At 39.1% G+C, this 18,948-nt stretch overlaps 1 protein-coding gene across 1 annotated transcript in view; it reads left to right on the top strand.

Annotated features, from left to right (window-relative positions):
* Positions 1-18,948, top strand: part of RALGAPA2 (Ral GTPase activating protein catalytic subunit alpha 2) — a 322,478-nt gene that overhangs the window by 143,630 nt on the left and 159,900 nt on the right. Inside the window, 3 exon segments of the mRNA XM_043602994.1 lie at positions 3,378-3,571; positions 4,459-4,557; positions 4,796-4,951. Coding sequence (XP_043458929.1) covers positions 3,378-3,571; positions 4,459-4,557; positions 4,796-4,951 — 449 coding nt within the window.

Genomic DNA, 18,948 nt, shown 5'->3' with positions numbered 1-18,948 from the left:
CAGAAATGCAAAAGCAAATAATAACAATGATGCAAAAGGAAGGTCTATCATGAGAAAGACAGCAGACAAATCCCAACTGAAAAACATTCTACTAAATACCTGATCAGTTCTCCTCAAAACAGTTAAGGTCATCAAAAACAAGGACATGGCCAAGAGAAGGTGAAAGAAACATGACAATTAAATGTAATGTGGTATCCTGCATGGAATCTTGGAACATAAAAATTAATAAAAGACATTAGGTTAAAAACCAAAGAGGTCTAAATAAAGTATGGGCTTGATATAATAATGTTTCAATATTGGTCTATTAATTATAGTAGATGTACCATACTTACATAAGGTGTGAGCAATGGGGGATGTCAAATTAGACATTTGTCTAATGTTAAGTTAGACATAAATCCACAAAGACAGGGATGGCAGGAAAAAAGGCAGTAGTAACCAACTTTTAAAAGTTATAACAGATGACACATGGCCAAGGCATCAGCAGACCTGAGGGCACTGAATCCTGTGTTGGTACTGGGGAGAGCCACGAAGCAAGCTGACTGCAGTTATTGTAGATTTCCTAAAACGGTTAAAAAATTGTCCATATGAGGTAGCTATAGAAGTAGGAGGTAATGGTGGGGCTAAAAACAGGCAGACTGTTTGGAAGTGTATTTAAGAAGTAGTTAGAACTTCATCCCAGAAGAAGAAGCAAATAAATTGGGAGGTTTCTGGCCTGGAGTCACCAATAAACAGCTAAGTATAGAGGTGCTGTCTTGAAAACAAAGGAACTAAGGAATAATTTGCATACTCTCTGAGCAGTAGAGAGTCTTTTTCCTAGAATTTGGGTTCTAGGAATAAAAGCCCCAAAGAAAATGTATGTCTGAGGTTTTCTGAGAACATGGTGAAACTCTCCAAAGATAATGCCTGTGCACTATGCTTCCATTCAGCTTTTTGTGGACCATTCTTAAATATGAGCAGATAGCCAAGGATCCCCAACCATTTGAAAAAGATATCTAATATGAAAACACAAGACAAATATAAGAATATGGGATGAAGTAGGGGCGCCTGGATGGCTCCTTCGATTGAGCGTCCGACTTTGGCTCAGGTCATGATCTCACAGTTCGTTAGCTCAAGCCCCGCGTCAGGCTCTGTGGTGACAGCTCAGAGCCTGGAGCCTGCGTTGGATTCTGTGTCTCCCTCTCTCTCTCTCTTTCCCTCTCTCTCTCTCTCTCTCTCTCTGCCTCTCCCCTGCTCATGCTCTGTCTCTATCAAAAATGAATAAACTTAAAAAAATTATTAGAAAAAAAGAATATGGGATGAAGTAGAATGGAGCAGATCTTAAAAGGAGTCTGAAAAAAGTCTATTTAACCCATCCCCCCCAAACAGATTAAGAGTACACTTATCTTAATGAACACTGAGTAATGTATAGAATTCTTGAAATCATTATATTGTACACTTAAAACATATTAATATAACACTATAACTTTTTTTTTTTACCTTAGAGTTTAAAAAAAAAGGCTGGGAAGAAATAAAATTTTAAAAAGCTATTAATATCTTCATGATGTAAGAATATACTGTATCCATGAAAGAAGGACCAAGAGTATAAAAATAGACTGAAAACAAGAAAGATCTTTTGGATATTGAAAATATGAACAGAGGGGCGCCTGGGTGGCTCAGTTGGTTGAGCATCTGACTCTTGATTTCGGCCCAGGTCATGATCTGAGAATCATGGGATCAAGCCCCACATGAGGCTCCGTGCTGATAATGGAGCCTGCTTAAGATTTTCCCTCTCTTTCCTTCTACCCCTCTCCCCTGCTCATGCTCTAAATTAAAAATAAAATAAAATAGAAATATGGCAGCAGAAATAAAATCAAATCAGTGGAAGTCAATACAATACCTGGATATTGTAGTCAAAAGGACCTAATGAATTGGCAAACACAGTGGCTAAAAATAGACCAGGTGACACCAGGAGGCTTCAGAACACTAGGTACAAAGAGGATACAAATTTTGCCAACTTAATAATTTTCCATAAAATAATTTCAAGCCTCAGAATACTGCTTGCTGACTTTAAAATCACAAAGGAGTGGCACCTGGGTGGCTCAGTCAGTTGGGCAACCAACTTCAGCTCAGGTCATGATCTCATGGTCTGTGGGTTTGGGCCCCACATTGGGCTCTGTGCTGACAGCTCAGAACTTGGAGCCTGCTTCAGATTCTGTGTCTCCCTCTCTCTCTGCCCCTCCCCTCTTGCTCTCTCTCTCTCTCTCTAAAATAAATAAACGTTAAAAAAATTTAATAACAAAGGAAAGTAAAAGAAATTGAAGCAAAGCATTTCCATCACAGAATTCTATACCCAACCAAACTATGGACTACAAGTCAGGGAACAAACACTTAGAGATCTATAGGGACATGCCCCTTTCTCAAGCACCACTAGGAGATATGGCCCACTAAAAGGAAGAAATAAGCAAAGAAATACTGTCCGCCATTTTGTGATTCTGGTCTTACAAAATAGACTATAAACATACATTCACACAAACACTTATACACAAATGTTTATGGTAGCTTTATTATAATCATTGAAAACAGGAGGAAACTATCCGGATATCCTTCAATAGGTGAATGGATGAACAAACTATGATATATTCATAAAATGGAAGATTAACCTGCAATAAGAAGCCCCCAAATGGATGAATCTCACATGCATTAAGCTAGGTGACGGCATCCACACCGCTACCCACACCACCCACTCACACCATTATCATACTGTAGGATTTATATGACATTCTAGAAAGGGCAAAACTCTAAGAAAAGAAAACAGCAGTGCTTGTGAGGGGCAAAGAATAAGGGGAGGGGACTCACTATAAAAGGGAACTTTTGGAGTGATGAGGCTGTTCCGTATCTTAATTTTCATGGCAGTTTTTGGTGACAGTTACATGGTTGTATACACTCCTTAAAACTCCTTGAGTCTAAAAAGGGTAAAATTTATTGTAAACAAATTATACCCCAATAAGCCTGAGTTAATAACAGCCATTACAAATATCACCCCAGCATTGAGGCTGTCCCTCGCCACCTACTTTTCATGGCCCTGTTCCCTACCAATCCTGCTCAGGGTTCTCCTCCTTCCCCTCCTCTGCTGTATAAAACCTTTCACAGGATCTCCAGGAGCTTTTTTCTCATCTTTAGGTTGTTGCCCTTTTAGTTTGAAGAATGAAAAGTCACTTGACCTTTCTTTACTGATTCTGCTTTTCCATCCTTTGGAATCATCAGCCATTGCACACTTTTAATCTTTAATTATTTTACCCTGAATACGTAAATTGTCAAGCATCAGTGATTTGCACTGAAGAGAAAGGGCTGTAATGATGAAATCAAGATTGTGTTTACAGACATGTTTTCCTCCATAGATAGCAGTGAGTGCCTTGCAGATGACTGCAGTATAATTGCTGGGGGGAACCTTACCGGTTGGCACCCAGACTCTGCCGCTGTGTTATGGCGAAGAGTCCTGGGAATCCTCGGGGATGTGAATAATATCCAGTCCCCCAAGATTCATGCCAAAGTTTTTGGCCATCTCTATGAACTCTGGTACAAGCTAGCAAAGGTACGTCCTGCCACATTCCCTTTTGTTCTAAGAGGGGAAAATTGATTTATCATTTATCATTGATTTAACATCAAAACCCTGTTGGCAGTCAACTACTGAATGTAATCTGGAACATATATTCGGTGTTTAGACCAAGTTGTTTGATTGTCACAGAATAAATAATAAATAACTTGTAGTTTGGTCATTTCATAAATGCAGAAGAGCTATTTCATTTAATGCATATGTATGTAGAATATTACTGTAAGATATTAAGGGGTAGGCTATTGAGTAGTTTTTGTTATTTTCTTGATAAAAGTGATACCAGTTTTATTGTACAAGATTTAAAAAATGTAGAAAAGTATGAATAAGAAAATTTACATCACCATTCCACAGAGATAACCAGTATAAATATATAGTTTTATTTCTGTGGATAAACATTTTTTACTAAGTAGAATCTATTTACTAAGTAATCTATTTACTAAGTAGAATCTTAGAGTACATACAGTTTTCATTCTGGGTTTTGATTATAATCTATGCTTTCCCCAGGTTATTAAGTTTTTTGGATTTTGTTCTTGTTTTTAGAAAATGTGATTCGTATTTATACAGTATAACTTATTAGGCCATTCCTTATCATTTGGAGTTGAGGATGTTTTGAGGCATTAACACTCAAGGGAAAACAAAGCCCTAGTTTTGCATTAAATCTAAAACCATGTACAGTAAGTGAGACACATAATTTAAAATGGCAGTAGATCTCATGGTAGAAGAAAAACTTGTACATATTGTAGGTTTTCACTCAACATGTAGAAATTTAATGAGAAGTAGCTATTTGGCCATGGAACACAACATTGAAATATCATTGCGATAAACTATGTGTGGCCTTTCCTAAAATTCTCCTCTTTGTGAATTAGATACGGGATAATCTGGCAATAAGCCTGGATAACCAGTCTTCTCCGTCTCCACCGGTGCTGATCCCACCACTCAGAATGTTTGCATCATGGCTATTTAAGGCAAGTGGATATGTGTTTATTCCTTTATTGCAATTTCCTCTTCCTTTCTGAAATTGAGTTTAAAAAATGTAATTGGCCAAGACTGCACGTTTTGAAGACAAGCTGAATCTTACTAAAGCCACTAACTGCATCCTTCGTCTTCATAAACAACTCTTATGGAATACTGAGAAGTAAATGAAATGTCAAAATGCTCTGCATCTGGAGCTGATTAAATCTTTAAACCTCATCTCCTTGGCAGGCGACGACATTGCCAAACGAATATAAGGAAGGCAAACTGCAAGCCTACAGACTGATCTGCGCCATGATGACCAGACGCCAGGACGTTCTGCCAAACAGGGACTTCCTAGTGCATTTTTACCTTGTGATGCACCTGGGATTAACCAGTGAGGATCAGGTATTCTGTGACTCCCTTATCACGGTAGCCCACCAAGTGGAAAGTGCATATCGCTTTTTGCAGGTTAAATTAGGGTGCATGAAAAGACATCAAACATGTTGAAATTTTCAGTAGTTTCAGCTCTTCTACACAACAACCATATTGGTCTTTCAAAAACATAAATCAGATTCTGTCACATTCCTGTTTCTTCTCTCCACTGACTTTGCATTACGCCAACCAAATTTGAACTTTATTCTGTGGCTTACATAGTGCTTTATGATTTAGCTCCAGCTTATGTTGTCAAATTCAAAAATGCTGTTTCAGCCACTTTTTGTTGGGGTTCTGCATTAGATATTATTTGAACAAAATCATTGTGATCATTTAAAAATGTTTGAAAACTATTATTTTAGTAGTTAGGATATTTTTGTAAAAGACCTCATGCGTAAATTAGGGGTCCTGACATTTCTTGATGAGGAGTCATTCTCATTTCTCCCAAAGGAATATGATTGGTGGGTTAAGTTGAAACAGAAAGGTCAGAGGAGTCAGTAGTGACAGCCACTTCTGGTAGATCCTGGATGTTCAGGGTAGGAAGGATATGGCTAGTCCCACGCCTCCCTACCCCTGCCCATGGGCAGAGGGCAAGGAGGGGAGCAGGAACACCCAGAGTCCTGGTTCTCTGCCTGAATGTCAAGAAGGGAGTGATATGACTGGTTTGTACTTCACAGAGATTATTCTGGACTCCTTCCAAGGATTATTCTGGAATCCGAATGGATTTGAAAATGTAACAGTGGTAGTGTAGAGTGGGAGTTTGGGCCTGGAGACAGATTAATTAGGAAGTGGTCAAACGAATATAGAATTTAAAAATGATGAGCAGTAAGATGATGGCACTGGGAGCAGGATACTGGAAGAGGAGAGATTTAAGCAATTTCAAAGCATTGAATGTTATCACTAGGTCTTCTTGAGCAATAAGAGGTATAGAGAATGTTTCAGCACTTACCCTTGAAATTGTAGCTACTCATCACTGAACTTGAATCACTCGTGAGCTATAAGCAGTCATCCTTTGTGTTTCTGTTTTATTCTTTGAAAGTATAATACAGTCACACAGACCTGGATGATAAACTTAGGGTATCTGTTAAGGGGTCAGTCTCCTGAGTAGCCAGTTTTTCCTTGTTGCTTCAGAACGCGTTTCTTAAAGCTTCTCGACCCTTTAGCCCTATTTAAAACTCTCGCAATATATCCCTGATAACACCCTGGAGCTTTCATCATTGAGCTTTTATCTGAAGCAGTAACTGTACTGGCCTACTGCGTTGTCTTTGTCGTATCTGCCCCAGTTCCAACAATGCATGGAGGATATCCCTATATAATAGGCTGGACTTGCACCCACGGTCTCATTGATTTCCTAAATAAACGCAGAAATAGAGGTGCAAAAGTAGAGCCGTTTGTGTCCTGTGCTCAGATATCTGTAGCCATCATTGCAGATGGAAGCGTCTTTCACAGAATGACGTAGCTTCAGGTGGGTGGAAGATTGAGGTGTATAAATAAGGAAGAGAATTAACTCTCACGGATCATGACGAGATCCCTCAGTGACAGAAGAGACAAAAGCTTAGTTAACACAGTACTGTAAAGCAGTATTTTGCTAAGATTTTGCAGGGAGAAAAATTTACTTGGAAATAACAATCAACTGTAGAATTTTCTCAATTAATAAAAACAAATTAGAAGTCAGCAGCTAACACTGGGGTATTCCTGGAATGAGTTTTCTAGAAAGTAATATAAATGGATGTAAATTTAGGATCATCTTTCTATTTTAAAGTCTATCAGAGTGGAAATGAAACGATCAGTGAGAAGAAATAAGACTTTGAGAACTCAAAATATTATTTAAAAAATATGATTTTACAGGGCAGAAAAGGGAGTTTTCATATTTTATACTTAAAATCATTTTCCCATTTTAATATATGTCATGTTTTCAGTTGAGTTTGATTTTTTTGTGGTTCATTGTAAAATACATAAGTCTTAAATGTTGGTCTGTTACTAAAAGTGATCCCAACATCCAGACTTGTAAGACAAAACAGGGATATCATAAATCTCTGTTTTATAATCAGCCTATTGTCTAGCCATTAGAGGCTTGAATTTTTATGTGTGCTTAATAGAAGTGGCTGTATTCTGCAGCCTTAACAATTATTAGTATATACTTGAGAAGCCCTGACTGTCTGCCAAAAGAATTACTTACTGTAAGTAAACCTTGTTCCTTTTCCAGAAGAAAATTGCACAGAAAACCTTCTAATGAAAGAAACTTTTCTCATTTAAGTAAGAAATGTCTCTGATAATTAGTTTAACTTTTGGTCCACATGCCTAAATGGATCATGGTGGTTGTTCCAGAACTTATATGTTCTTCTGGAAACACATATTACATTAATTATAAAAAAATAAGAAAGCACTTACTGTAGAGAATACAGTTAAATTCAGTTTTTTAATCCGTGAACTGTGCACCTGTGACTAGTACCATTTCCTTCTTATGAGAGTTCTCAAAAAGTCACTAGCCTGGTGCTAAAAGACTTTGTTCCTGCAGAGAGAACCTTATAAAAATCTTCCTCATTTCTTAGTAAGATAAGTAATAGCAAATAATTTAAAATGTTCTAACATTTATTAGTTTTATCTTAGAAAAAAATCCAAGGTGAATTTCCTCCTTTCACCTCTGGGTGGCACACTTGCCTGCATAACTCACTGTGTAGCTCACCCTCCACCACTGGCCTTTGAAATGGCCCCAAGGCCCATGGCCCTGGGAGCATGATTGTGTGGCATAGTCATTTTACAAATGCTTCCCTAAATATGAGAGTATCAAAATTATGTCAGCAGTGACTAAAAAAGTGTTGAAGTGGAAATAAGCCCTAAGATGTTAAAAATCTTTTATTTCCAGACCTATGGGTCCTTATAGTAATTGAAAACTTTTTTTTTTATTAAAGAAACCTATTTGTGGGGCACCTGGGTGGCTCAGTCAGTTAAGCGTCTGACTTTAGCTCAGGTCATGATCTCACAGTTCATGAGTTTGAGCCCCATATCAGTCTCTGTGCTGACATCCCAGAGCTTGGAACTTGCTTCAGATTCTGTGTCTCCCCCTCTCTGCCCTTTCCCTGCTCACACTCTGTCTCTCTCTGTCTCTCAACAATAAATAAATGTTAAAAAAAATTTTTAAAAACCTATTTGTAAAATAGATGTCTCACAGACTGTGTTCTATGATACAATCTTATAAAACCATGGTTACATTTAATATGGTGGCCAATTCATTATGAAAACAAATATAGTCATTCCTGTATTTAAAATATCAATAGTAATACATTTTGAACAGCCAAAATGCATCACATTACAAACCAACGTTTTTGTTTGGACCAGTTTTAGCTACTCTATTAACTTAATAATTTAATAGCTAAAACAGTGACCTTATCAAGTAGTATTTTCCCAAGTTCATGTGTAGTCTGAGTTTATTAGTTTATTAGTATGATTGAAAAATCATATAGTTTTATTAGTATGATTGAAAAAATGCTTTGAAATAGCTGTACTTTTCCTCCACTCTGAATTAAAAAAAATTGATCCTGTTACTGGTTTAGAAAGAAAATAATTTGGATTGTAAGGACTTTCAAAATAACTATACATCATGAATACAATTTGGGGTGACTTGTGGGACTGACTGCCCAGCCTTCCTGTGAAGGGTCTTCCACTTGGCTTCCTTCTGCCCAGCTCCTTTGTATCTGGTTGGCTGGTGAGGGTAGAGGGTCTTTATTTCCCCGACTCCCACCGTGCCAGATTCTGTGCTGGCACCTGCGTGATGTTTTCCCACTGGTTTGTCTCTGCAATTCAGTTAGATAAATATCATAACACACTGTTTAAATAACAAAGGTTCAAAAAATATCAAGAACTTTTGCCCAATGCCACACACTAAAAAGGCTGTTAGAATTCACAGGAAAGGCGTGGTTTATTCCACAGGGTATGTCTTCCCCATTGATTCACAGCTAACAGTCCTGTCAGACAGTTGTTTGTTCTGTTCCTTCCTCCTTCTGTCTTGTTCTACCTGGGCTCCAGCCTTGGTCCCCCCACCTCAGACTCCTCCTGACTAGAGCGCCCTCCCACCTCCAACCCGAGATAGGTTTCCACAGCTGCCTCCCCAGCTCCTCACCATCTTTCAACTGCTCTTCTAAAGCTGTTCCTCGTTGTTCTTAGTTTTTCCTAAAGCCTCAGCGGCTTTTTCACCTCAGTCTTCCCCAAAATATTTGGACATGAAAAGAGCTATGATTTAGATTTATTAAAAACAGTTCCTATTAATTTCATCGTTATTTAAAACATATGGAAAGATCAATATGTGTAAAATGGAAAGGGACAGTTGAGGAAAGGAATTTTATTTTCATGTTTCTAAGAACATGTATCAAAGACTGGAACATTTTCTTTGCTTAAAATAAGCAAACTATTTTTTAACAATGACTTACAGATTTAATGTCTTAATGTAATTTGTTACACATCAAAGTTAAATTCTCTTTTAAGTGCAAAGCCTACATTAATGTAAAATTATTGCAAATTTGCATATAGAAATTTTGGGAAATATAGGTCTTTGTCATTTCCATCTATAATTTTGTATTAGCCTACTTTGTAATGCACAAAAAAGCATGGGGCCTGAGGTGGAAAAATGTGTATTGTTCAGCCCTGAGGTAACCATCTAGTGACAAATTTGAATTGTAACAGGATAAAGTCATGATTTAGTGTAATATAGTATGATATAGTGTAACAGTTAAGAGCATGGGCTTCAAGACAACCTGTCTGAGCTCCAGCCTTGGCTATACCTTGTCATTTGACTTCCCTATGCCTTTCTCCCCTAATATGTAAAATGCAGGTAATTGTGGTGCTTACCATAAGGGTTATTTGAAGACTTTGTGGAGCTAAAATATATAACGTACTCAATTCAGAGCCTGGACAAAACAGCCCTCAGTAAACATGAGCCCTTTTAATGACACTGAAGAGTATGAGGAAAAGAACATACTCTTATCGTAAAATGTTAATATTTTTCTTTCCCTGTGTATTTTCTCACTTTTGAACATACTCGTTTGACTAAAAGATATAATTAGGCATTGTGGAATTTCAGAACAGATGGAGAAATACCCTCTCCCCTTGCTGTGGGTCAGACCTAAGTAAAATGTTGATTTAACCCTCTTGGGATTCAGAATCATCGGCCACTGGCTCACTTTCTACCCACTCCTCACCCTGCCCAGTGTGCCATCTGTATGATGGGAACTAAAAAGCTGAACTCTGCATATCCCCAGCTCCTGTGGCTGGGTTGGCACCCACTATGGTCCTGTCCAACAGGGGCACCTACATGGTGGTTCTGTAAAGTACGCATAGGGAGTGGTGAGTGGCAGCTGTCACGGGGGTTCTGCTCAGGCACCTGTGTCATGGCGGCAAGGGCAGACAGTAGCTCTACTGGAACCGCACTGTGGTATAGCTGGACTTTTCTTCTCACCACCTTGTTCCTGGACATGAAGCATTCATGCTGGGTTCCCTGGCACTTCTAGAAACTCTGTAAGCCATCCAGTGCCCTGATATAAAAACCCTTTGTCCTCATCTCAGCCGAGTGGATTCTGTTGTCTGCAAGTAAGAACGTGGCTCAGGCAGGGAGCGCTCTGCATGCTACCATGCTGGGTGCTGGTGATACGTGATCAAAACTGTTCATATTTCAGTCGCTAAAGGCACTTGTAGCATTTCTTTTTGCCCTCCCTTAATTTTAGCCATTTGTTTTGTAGCCAAGAATATTTCACTTGTTTCAGGAACCTTTTGCTTTTATTTAACTTTATGTTTTACTGAACCTTTTGCCATACCAGTGCTAAAGAAAACATAATTTTAAACATCGTATATGGAGTAATGTTCTTAGAAGTCAAAATAGCTCCTGATTTTCTTAACGGATGTTACAACCTCCTCTCCTGAGGTATATGATGGAATAATATAATAATAAACAGTCGTTTGTAAAAAGATCCCAAGGGGCCCCTCAATGAGCATAAGACTCAGCAGTGAGCTATGAAAGCAAGGTGCAGGGGTGATACTTGTAAATTGGCCATACCTGACTCTTTTAATAACCCCAGACAGCCTGTATCATGCAGTGATATGTAATAATTGCATCACCTTTTCTCAAAGAGTTATTCTTTGCTGAAAAGTTAGACTTATAACTAGAACCGTGTGTTGGATATACATACATTTATAAATATATTTAAAGCTAAACATAAATGAGTGTTCAATTTGAGGAAAAGTGCAGAATTAAGATGGCAAATTAGGAACCTTGTTTATCTCATATCCAAGGAAGTAATTCTAATAAACCTCTAAGGCACTTATTCTCTACAGCAAGTGATTCTTACCAAGGTTTAAATTCTTGATATTTGGAGTCAGTGCTACCAAGATAAACTGCATATTTATAAATTTAAACGTCTAACTGATGTTTAGGGGATTAAATGGTAACCTTGATGTATATCAGATGAGGAACTCTAGAAGGCTAACTTAAAAGTTTCATCGGAAAACAATGTTTTAAAACTATAGGGTGTACAGTGAATAGAAACAGGACTAATCCCAGACCTTATTCCTAAGGTTTTTAAGAACAGGGAAATGTATCTTCCAAGACATAATGATATAAGGTAGCTTCAAAATATATTCAACATTTGACTTTTCTGGATGACAGACCACATATTGGGAGATGACAGACCTGGGAGATAGACTCAGCATTATCTCCCACTGGCCATGGGGCCCTTGCCTGAGCACACGAGACCAATGAATGAGTTGGACTAGAGGACCTCTCAGGCCCTCTCCTATTGAGCATTCTTGGATCCTCTGGTCTATTTTTAGGCATTTTGTTATTAGGGTCACATTGTTTTTTCCTGAAGATAGCAAAAGGTTCGATAATCTTTACATGTTGAGTATTTTTTCTCACCATTGTAACTACCTAGTCAGGTTCTGAGGGTGTAGGCAGCGGTCTGATACACGTAAGTGAGTAGGTACGGGATCATTCAGCTTGTGCAAGAGCCAAATAAGTGGTACACACATTATAAGAATTGAACTGGGTTGAATACCCTTGTAGCCAAATTGGTTCGAAAGCAGCTCACAGAGGAGGTGGAATCGTTTTGAGCAGACTTTTCAGGGATGGATAGGATTTAAACTGTAGGATGAGAAGCAGGATGGAATTTCGCATGTCAGAGATACAGACCTTCTCAAGCCATGTTCAAGGAACAGTGACCATAGTGGTTTGTATTTAGTGCCAGACATGTGCTTGGAAATAATGTATGGACATAAATCTAGGCAGCCCTGTAGGGAACCTTCATTCAGCATCATTTTCATCCCATAGGTATGGGGAGTCATTGAATGTTTTGAAGCACAAAACTCAACATTGCCAAAAAAGCATTTTAAGAAGCCTAAACGATAGTGGTTATGTGGGATGGATTATAGTCAGGAAGGAGTGATGGCAACAAACACAGAAAGGGAATTGCTGTAGTAGCCAAAGGCAAGGTAATGAGGGCCTCAGAAGGACTAAGAAACAGATGGCGTTTGTGTGAATAAATTTATTTATTTATATGTGCATATATATGTAATGTGTATAGTTCTGTGTGTGTGTGTGTGTGTGAGAGAGAGAGAGAGAGAGAGAGAGAGAGAAAGAGAGAGAGAGAGAGAGAGAGAGAGGGAGAGAGAGAGAGAGAAAGTATTTCAGACAGGTTGGATATAGTGCTGAGAGGCAAGTGCCTGAGAAGATAGAGCCTGCTGGCACTATTCCCATTATATCTCAAAGCAAAAATTAATTCAGAAAGGCAAGAAGATGAATTGAGAAAAAGTGGGGGCAAGGTAGGATGGGACCCCTCTCTTTGTCATGGGCACTGCAGCACAAGGTCAGGTGAAACAGGTGTATGGAGAATACACTGAGGTAGGTGTTAGGAAATAGAAATGTGTTGGAAAGATTTCCAGGCACATTTCCTCTCCTCTTAAGAGAACGTATCATATCATCTATTGGAATTTGAACAGTGATGTCCAAACTACAAATTTATTTATGCTTATTAACCTAGATTTTCTAAAGGTCTCTATTACCTTACGTTTTTTGTTAGCTAATTTTGTTACTATTTGTTTTTGAAAGCACTTTGACACTTAAAAAAAGCTTTTATTTTTCTAAAAATAGTATTTATGAGTTTGAATTTACTTTTTTTTAATTAATGGGATTTTATTGAATAGAAGAGTTTACTACAGGAATAAATAAACTAAAACTGTAAGTTTGACTTAGTTTTGATGGAAGAATAATGTTTACAAGGATAGGTGATATATGTGAACCGTCTCCTGACATGTATTAATAAGTTAATAATAATTCTTATTATGTGCTTATTGTACAAATTCAGAGTAATAAAATGTAGACTCGATCACATAGTTAGTGTTATACCACCAAGTAACATCCACTGGTTCCTGCGTGTTTCCCATACAGTTTCATGAGAATGTATAAGCCATAGATTAGTCAAGTTTTACCAAAGAAAATTTTATTATAACTTTGCTTAGCTATCACTGACCATGGAGACTTAAGACAGATGACTGAACCAAAATAATAAACGGAGCATTTTGTTCTTTTCTTTCACAGCTGTAAAACCAGTAATTATTTTCATTAAGCTGTAGACTGAGCTCACTTACCCCTCATACGCCGCAGTTAAGGAAAGTAGAAATATGTAGAAGGTAACAGATGGGAGAGGCTTCAGTTAGGAGGTCTAACACATGTGCAGTGAGCCTGCTTCACAGCTTTAAAAAGTGTAAGACGATAGCAGCAGAGGCTGACCTGGAGAGGGAGAGGTTTACCTGAGGCCAGAGACTTGAGTTTTCTTTGATTTCCCTTTTTGGAGTTAAAGGTATAAAGACTTTCTTTCAAATAAATGCTATCAGTGAAGAATATGAATTATGATTTTAAATACGAGTTTAGCCATATGTGTTTAATAAGCACATGCTACACAAAATAAATTAAAGTGTAAAAATGCAATATAATAGCAACTCAGTGTATGTGGAAAATTGAAAGATTTTGTTCTTACTAAACTGTTACCATATGGTAAAGCATATAAGCTGACCTACATCCTTCAGTAGAAAAAATTGTTCTCTTGTGCCTTGAGGTCTCTTTTTGGAAGGAAACCCTACTGTGGCCTCTAACAAGGCCCAAGTTACCAGAATCTCCTTTAGTAAACTCACTGGAGTGCATCTTGTCTTTTCCCAGATGGAATAGACACTCAATAAATATGTTGATTGATTGAAACTAGAAACAAAAGGAAGACTTCCTTAAATCCGTGTGGCATCATGGAGAAGATTGGATGACCAAAATAGCTGAGCTGAACCGTTCTGGTTGAGACTTTGGCCCCAACGATCAATTAATTGCAGGGCTGACGTGAACTTTCTGTAGTGGTGATGCAGCCATCATTCATTACCCTAGAACAATGATTCCTGGGACCAGGGGTGGTGGTGGTTGCTGCTCCGTCCCGTCTAGGGACACAGAGCAATGTCTGGAGATACTTTGGTTGTCACAAGAGGGGAAGGGGATGCACTGGTATCTAGCAGGTGGAAGCCAGAGATGTCATTAAACATTCTACAATGTACAGGACCACAATAAAGAATTTACGGTTCAGTGTCAATAGTGCTGTGCTAGGGGAACCCTGCCCTACAATAGTACCTGTGCTGATGACACCAGACTAGAAGAGCCAGCCTATGTAAATTAAATGACAAAACCGAGCAATCAAACAAGAATGAAAGACTAGCTGTCTCAACTTAACTAGGGAAATTAAACCCTACAAAAATTTAACCAGGGAGATTAAAGAGAGGCGAATGTTTTAGGTGGAACATTATGAAAATTGCCAGTAGTGGACTGTTTTTCAAAAGTGGGGTTCGATTTCATAGGGTTCAATTTATTTTTAAAAAAGAAAAACAATTTAAGAACTCAAGCATGGAGCCATCACATTAATTCAGAGTTACCAGGACAAATGCCTGAGGTGCATTTGGTCCGGAAGCCCAGTGTGAATGAATGGTGTGGTCTGAAGTCACAGAGCCTGAAGCACTGCAAGTGTGAGTGGAGGCAGGGAGGAGTTGGGGTGGCTGTGCTCCCCTGCGCGCGCTGCCAAGTGACAGAGGAGGAAGGATGGCGGGAGAACAGCTTGCGTGGTGAGGAGTTGCCTTCTTTCAAATGTCTGGAGCCCTGCCTGCGGGGAGAGGGAGGTCAGGCTGTCTTACTTCCAGAGTAGGGACTGATGGTAGACTCCAGCTCACCACCAGAGGCCTTTTCTAACCAGGTGTCCTGTTAGGACCTGGCATGTGATTGGGGGTTTATAAGCTTCTCAGGCTCTGTCTCATCCAAGGCCAGCTGTTTGGGCCATCTCCTGGCAACCTGGGGAAAAGAGCTTGAGCCCTGGCCTTGCCTCCTCGAGTCAGTGAGCACATAGCCACTTCTGGCTTGAGCTGCTTCATGTCGGAAATGGGGTTGTAATGGCTCTCTTTGGGGCTCTGGAAAGGTGAGGACACTTATGCCTTCAGTAGGTGCTAGTACAGTCACTACAGAAGGGATTCTCTTGTTGTTTGGAAAATCACTTGTTGAGCTGCAAGAGCTTCTTTTTCCATTTAGAATTCCATGAAGATTTTAAGAAATTCACATTTTTCTTCAGGCAGAGAACTGAGACAGAGAGGTGGCTTCTAGAGGCATTACAAATACCAAATTGTACTTAGGTCTTAACTCCCATGTGTAAAGGATCTATTTTTGAATATAAGAGATTTTAAATCATGACTGTGGTTTATAATCCATGAAGGATAGGTTTGGATACAAGGAAATAATGTCCAGAAAAGCCTTCTAAATTGCAAGTTTTGTTTCTGTGAGAAAGTGCTCTCCTTGTGGGGAATAATCTCTTTTTGTCTGTTAATTCCTTTTTAATACATAACAATAAGTGGGAGTGTGGTAATTGCAGATTGTTCAGCTATTAATGCTATTTACAGGAACACATTTTAGAGAGAACATTGTTTTCTGAAGAAACAATAAACAATGGCTTTTCTTTTGTTCTCCCATGGAAAAATATTCTTTGGTAGATATTTGTGGGCTAGAGAAATTTTAGAAGAAGAGAATCTTTTCGTAGTAAGACATTAAAAGAAATTACCTGCCTTCCCCCACCCCACTACTGGAGTCTCACGTTGAATGTGTGCAGCATGGTCCTTTTGTCAAGACCCAGGCCGTTTGTGTCACCTATTTGCTTCCCTCCTCTGGATCCCCATGGAGTGCTAGGCTGTCCCCCTGCAGGAGCTCTATGCACTTGGTCTGCCCTCAGTCTCAGCTTCGCAGAGCTGTCCTCTACCCCTGAGGGGTCATTGCTGGAAGGCAGGGGCTATGCTTTATTCCACCTCATTCCCCTCACAGCAGCTGATGTGGTACCTGCAACTGAGTTAGTTAGCACTCAAGAACTTTGTCAACTTACTGTGAAATGTTCTTGAGATTATCAAAACGACATGGGTTTCATTTCAGACTCCCTTTTTAATGAGTGGGTATTAAATCTGTTCCAAGTTTTATTTTTCAGCTGATCCTAGAAAAATTAATATTTTAATAAGACCATAATTTAAAAGGCCCACTATAATTTAATACAAACACCGATGTATACGGCTTCAGAATTTACAAAATCCTTCCTGGTCTGTCTCCGTTGCATTGTGAGAGCACCGTGGGGCAGGTTGTGTTTTCACTCCCATTTACAGGTGATGAAATTGCTGCCCAGGAGACAAACTACCTGCCCAAGATCAGAGAGCAAAGTAGTTGTACCTTTTAGGAGTTTTCTATCCAAATCCCTCCTCTTCCTTTTTCCTCATTCTTCCCAACATCTGCCTAAAAGCAACTTTGTTTAAAGAAAGTGCTTTCGGGATACCTGGGTGGCTCAGTCAGTTAAGCATCCAACTTTAGCTTAGGTCATGATTTCATGTTTCGTGGGGTTTGAACCCCACATCGTGCTCTCTGCTGTCAGCACAGAGCCCACTTCAGATCCTCTGTCCTCTTTCTCTCTGCCCCTCCCCTGCTTTCTTTCTCTCTCTCTCTCTCTCTCTCTCTCTCTCTGTCTCTGTCTCTGTCTCTCATTCTCTCTTTCTCTTTCAAGCATAAATAAACATTAAAAAAAAAAGAAAGTACTTCTGAAGCCCCCCCCAAGTGAATTTCATTATGTGTAAATCAAAAAACAAAATGTTAAACAGATATTCCTAGAATTCGAAGCACCGAGCCATTTGTCAACCCATTAGAGGTATTGGAATTATTCTAGATGGTCTAATTCCTTTCCTTTACCTCTTTCCTTCCTGCTGTGCTGGGGTTCAAGTGCACTGGGCTCTCCCTCATAAGAACAAACCGGCCAGGGGCTGTCTCAGGTTTGCTGAAACTACTGCTTTGTTAATGCTTCTAACCCGGGGTTTCCTCAGAAGTGGGTGGACAGCTAGCTCCCTTGGGGAATTTTCTCTCAGATTTAAGCCATTCTTGAGAACTCATTGTCCAAACACATATTAAATTGCAAAAAAGAAGAAGAATACATTATATGTCTGTTGCCCAAGATGAAACTAAAACATTACCTGTTGGGACTGCTCTACATGTTATGTCCAGTCCTCCAACACATTGGTGCAGTAGGTTTGTAGACCCCCAGAATTGAATGACCAGCACATTGCCCATATTTCTCTTCCTTTCTTTTTTTTTTTTAATATAGAGCACAAAACGTGGAAAGCTTCGATTTTGCTCCCACGTGTAGGTGGAGTAATTTTACTTACAAGGAAACAAACTAGAGAGTGTGCATTTTGTGTTATCCTATAATGAAAAGAATGGATAATAATCATATTCCAAAACTTATTTCCTTTCCAGTATGAGAACACACCAGAAGACACCGAATAGCTTTTCCTTTTTAACTTGTTCCTGGTCATGAGCTAGGAGAGAATGGAGAACTCCATGCCACCAGGCAGGCTCACCTTCATCCACACTTGAGAACCAGGCTTCCCAATTTCAGCAAGGGAGAAGGAAACACTTTTAAATTCACTAGACACTCATCTTTAACAGCATCAAAAGCTCTAAGGCTTTTAGCAGAGTTGAGGCTTCAAGTAAATGAATACGGAAGTCACAAATTATGTGGAGAAAATAGGGATTCTGGTTTCTTGCTGGAATCCTGGGAGATTTCTTGGTGTTTTTTCCATAGAATCCTTCTGACAGTGCGTATGCTTCACTTCCATGGGTGCATGCACAGACCCATGCAATTTCTATCCAGGGGTTTCCTAAGAATATTTTGATGGGAGACTCATTTCTCTTTAGAGCATAGCATTTTATACCCAGTTCCCTCATTTGATAATATTTATCTGAGAATGATCTGTGTATATTTTGGAGGCACATTTTTTAAAAAGTTTATTTATTTTGAGAGAGAGAGAGAGAGAGAGAGAGAATCCCAAGGAGGCCTCACACTATCAGTGTGGAGCCCAGTATGGGCCTTGAACCCATGAACGGTGAGATCATGACCTGAGCCAAAATCAAGAGCCAGATACTCAACTGACTGAGCCACCCAGGTGTGCCTTGGAAGCACATGTTTAAGCCAGAGCATTTAATGACTTCACTTGAAAGTATAGCTCTAAAAAGCATTAACTGCATTTATAAACGATTATTAGGCAAAGTGAATGAGATGAAAGAATAATTTGTGTTTCAGAGCTAAATAATGGCCTCAGGATGATGCTCTGGGTCTACATATGAGGCCTGTTATTCACGGATGTCAAATGGTGCTTCAATGACCCTGCATTAACATTTTCTCTTCCTAAAGAAGAGGAGCGTACTTGGGTTTGTGTCCAGACCTTGGGGGCAATTTCTGGCCTTCATCGATCTCCTACTCCATCTCTGTAAGTGAAAGAATTGAATGATGATCTCTTAGATCTTTCTTCTCTAGGTTTTCACAGTTCCAGAGGAACACAAGAAATATCCTTGTTACCCAAATTCAGTAGAGAGATGTTTTCCCTACTGA

This window comes from Prionailurus bengalensis, chromosome A3 (genome assembly GCF_016509475.1).
Source record: "Prionailurus bengalensis isolate Pbe53 chromosome A3, Fcat_Pben_1.1_paternal_pri, whole genome shotgun sequence".
Taxonomy (NCBI): domain Eukaryota; kingdom Metazoa; phylum Chordata; class Mammalia; order Carnivora; family Felidae; genus Prionailurus; species Prionailurus bengalensis.
Note: the sequence above shows the minus strand (reverse complement) of the source record. Positions and strands in the feature narration are given on the sequence as shown.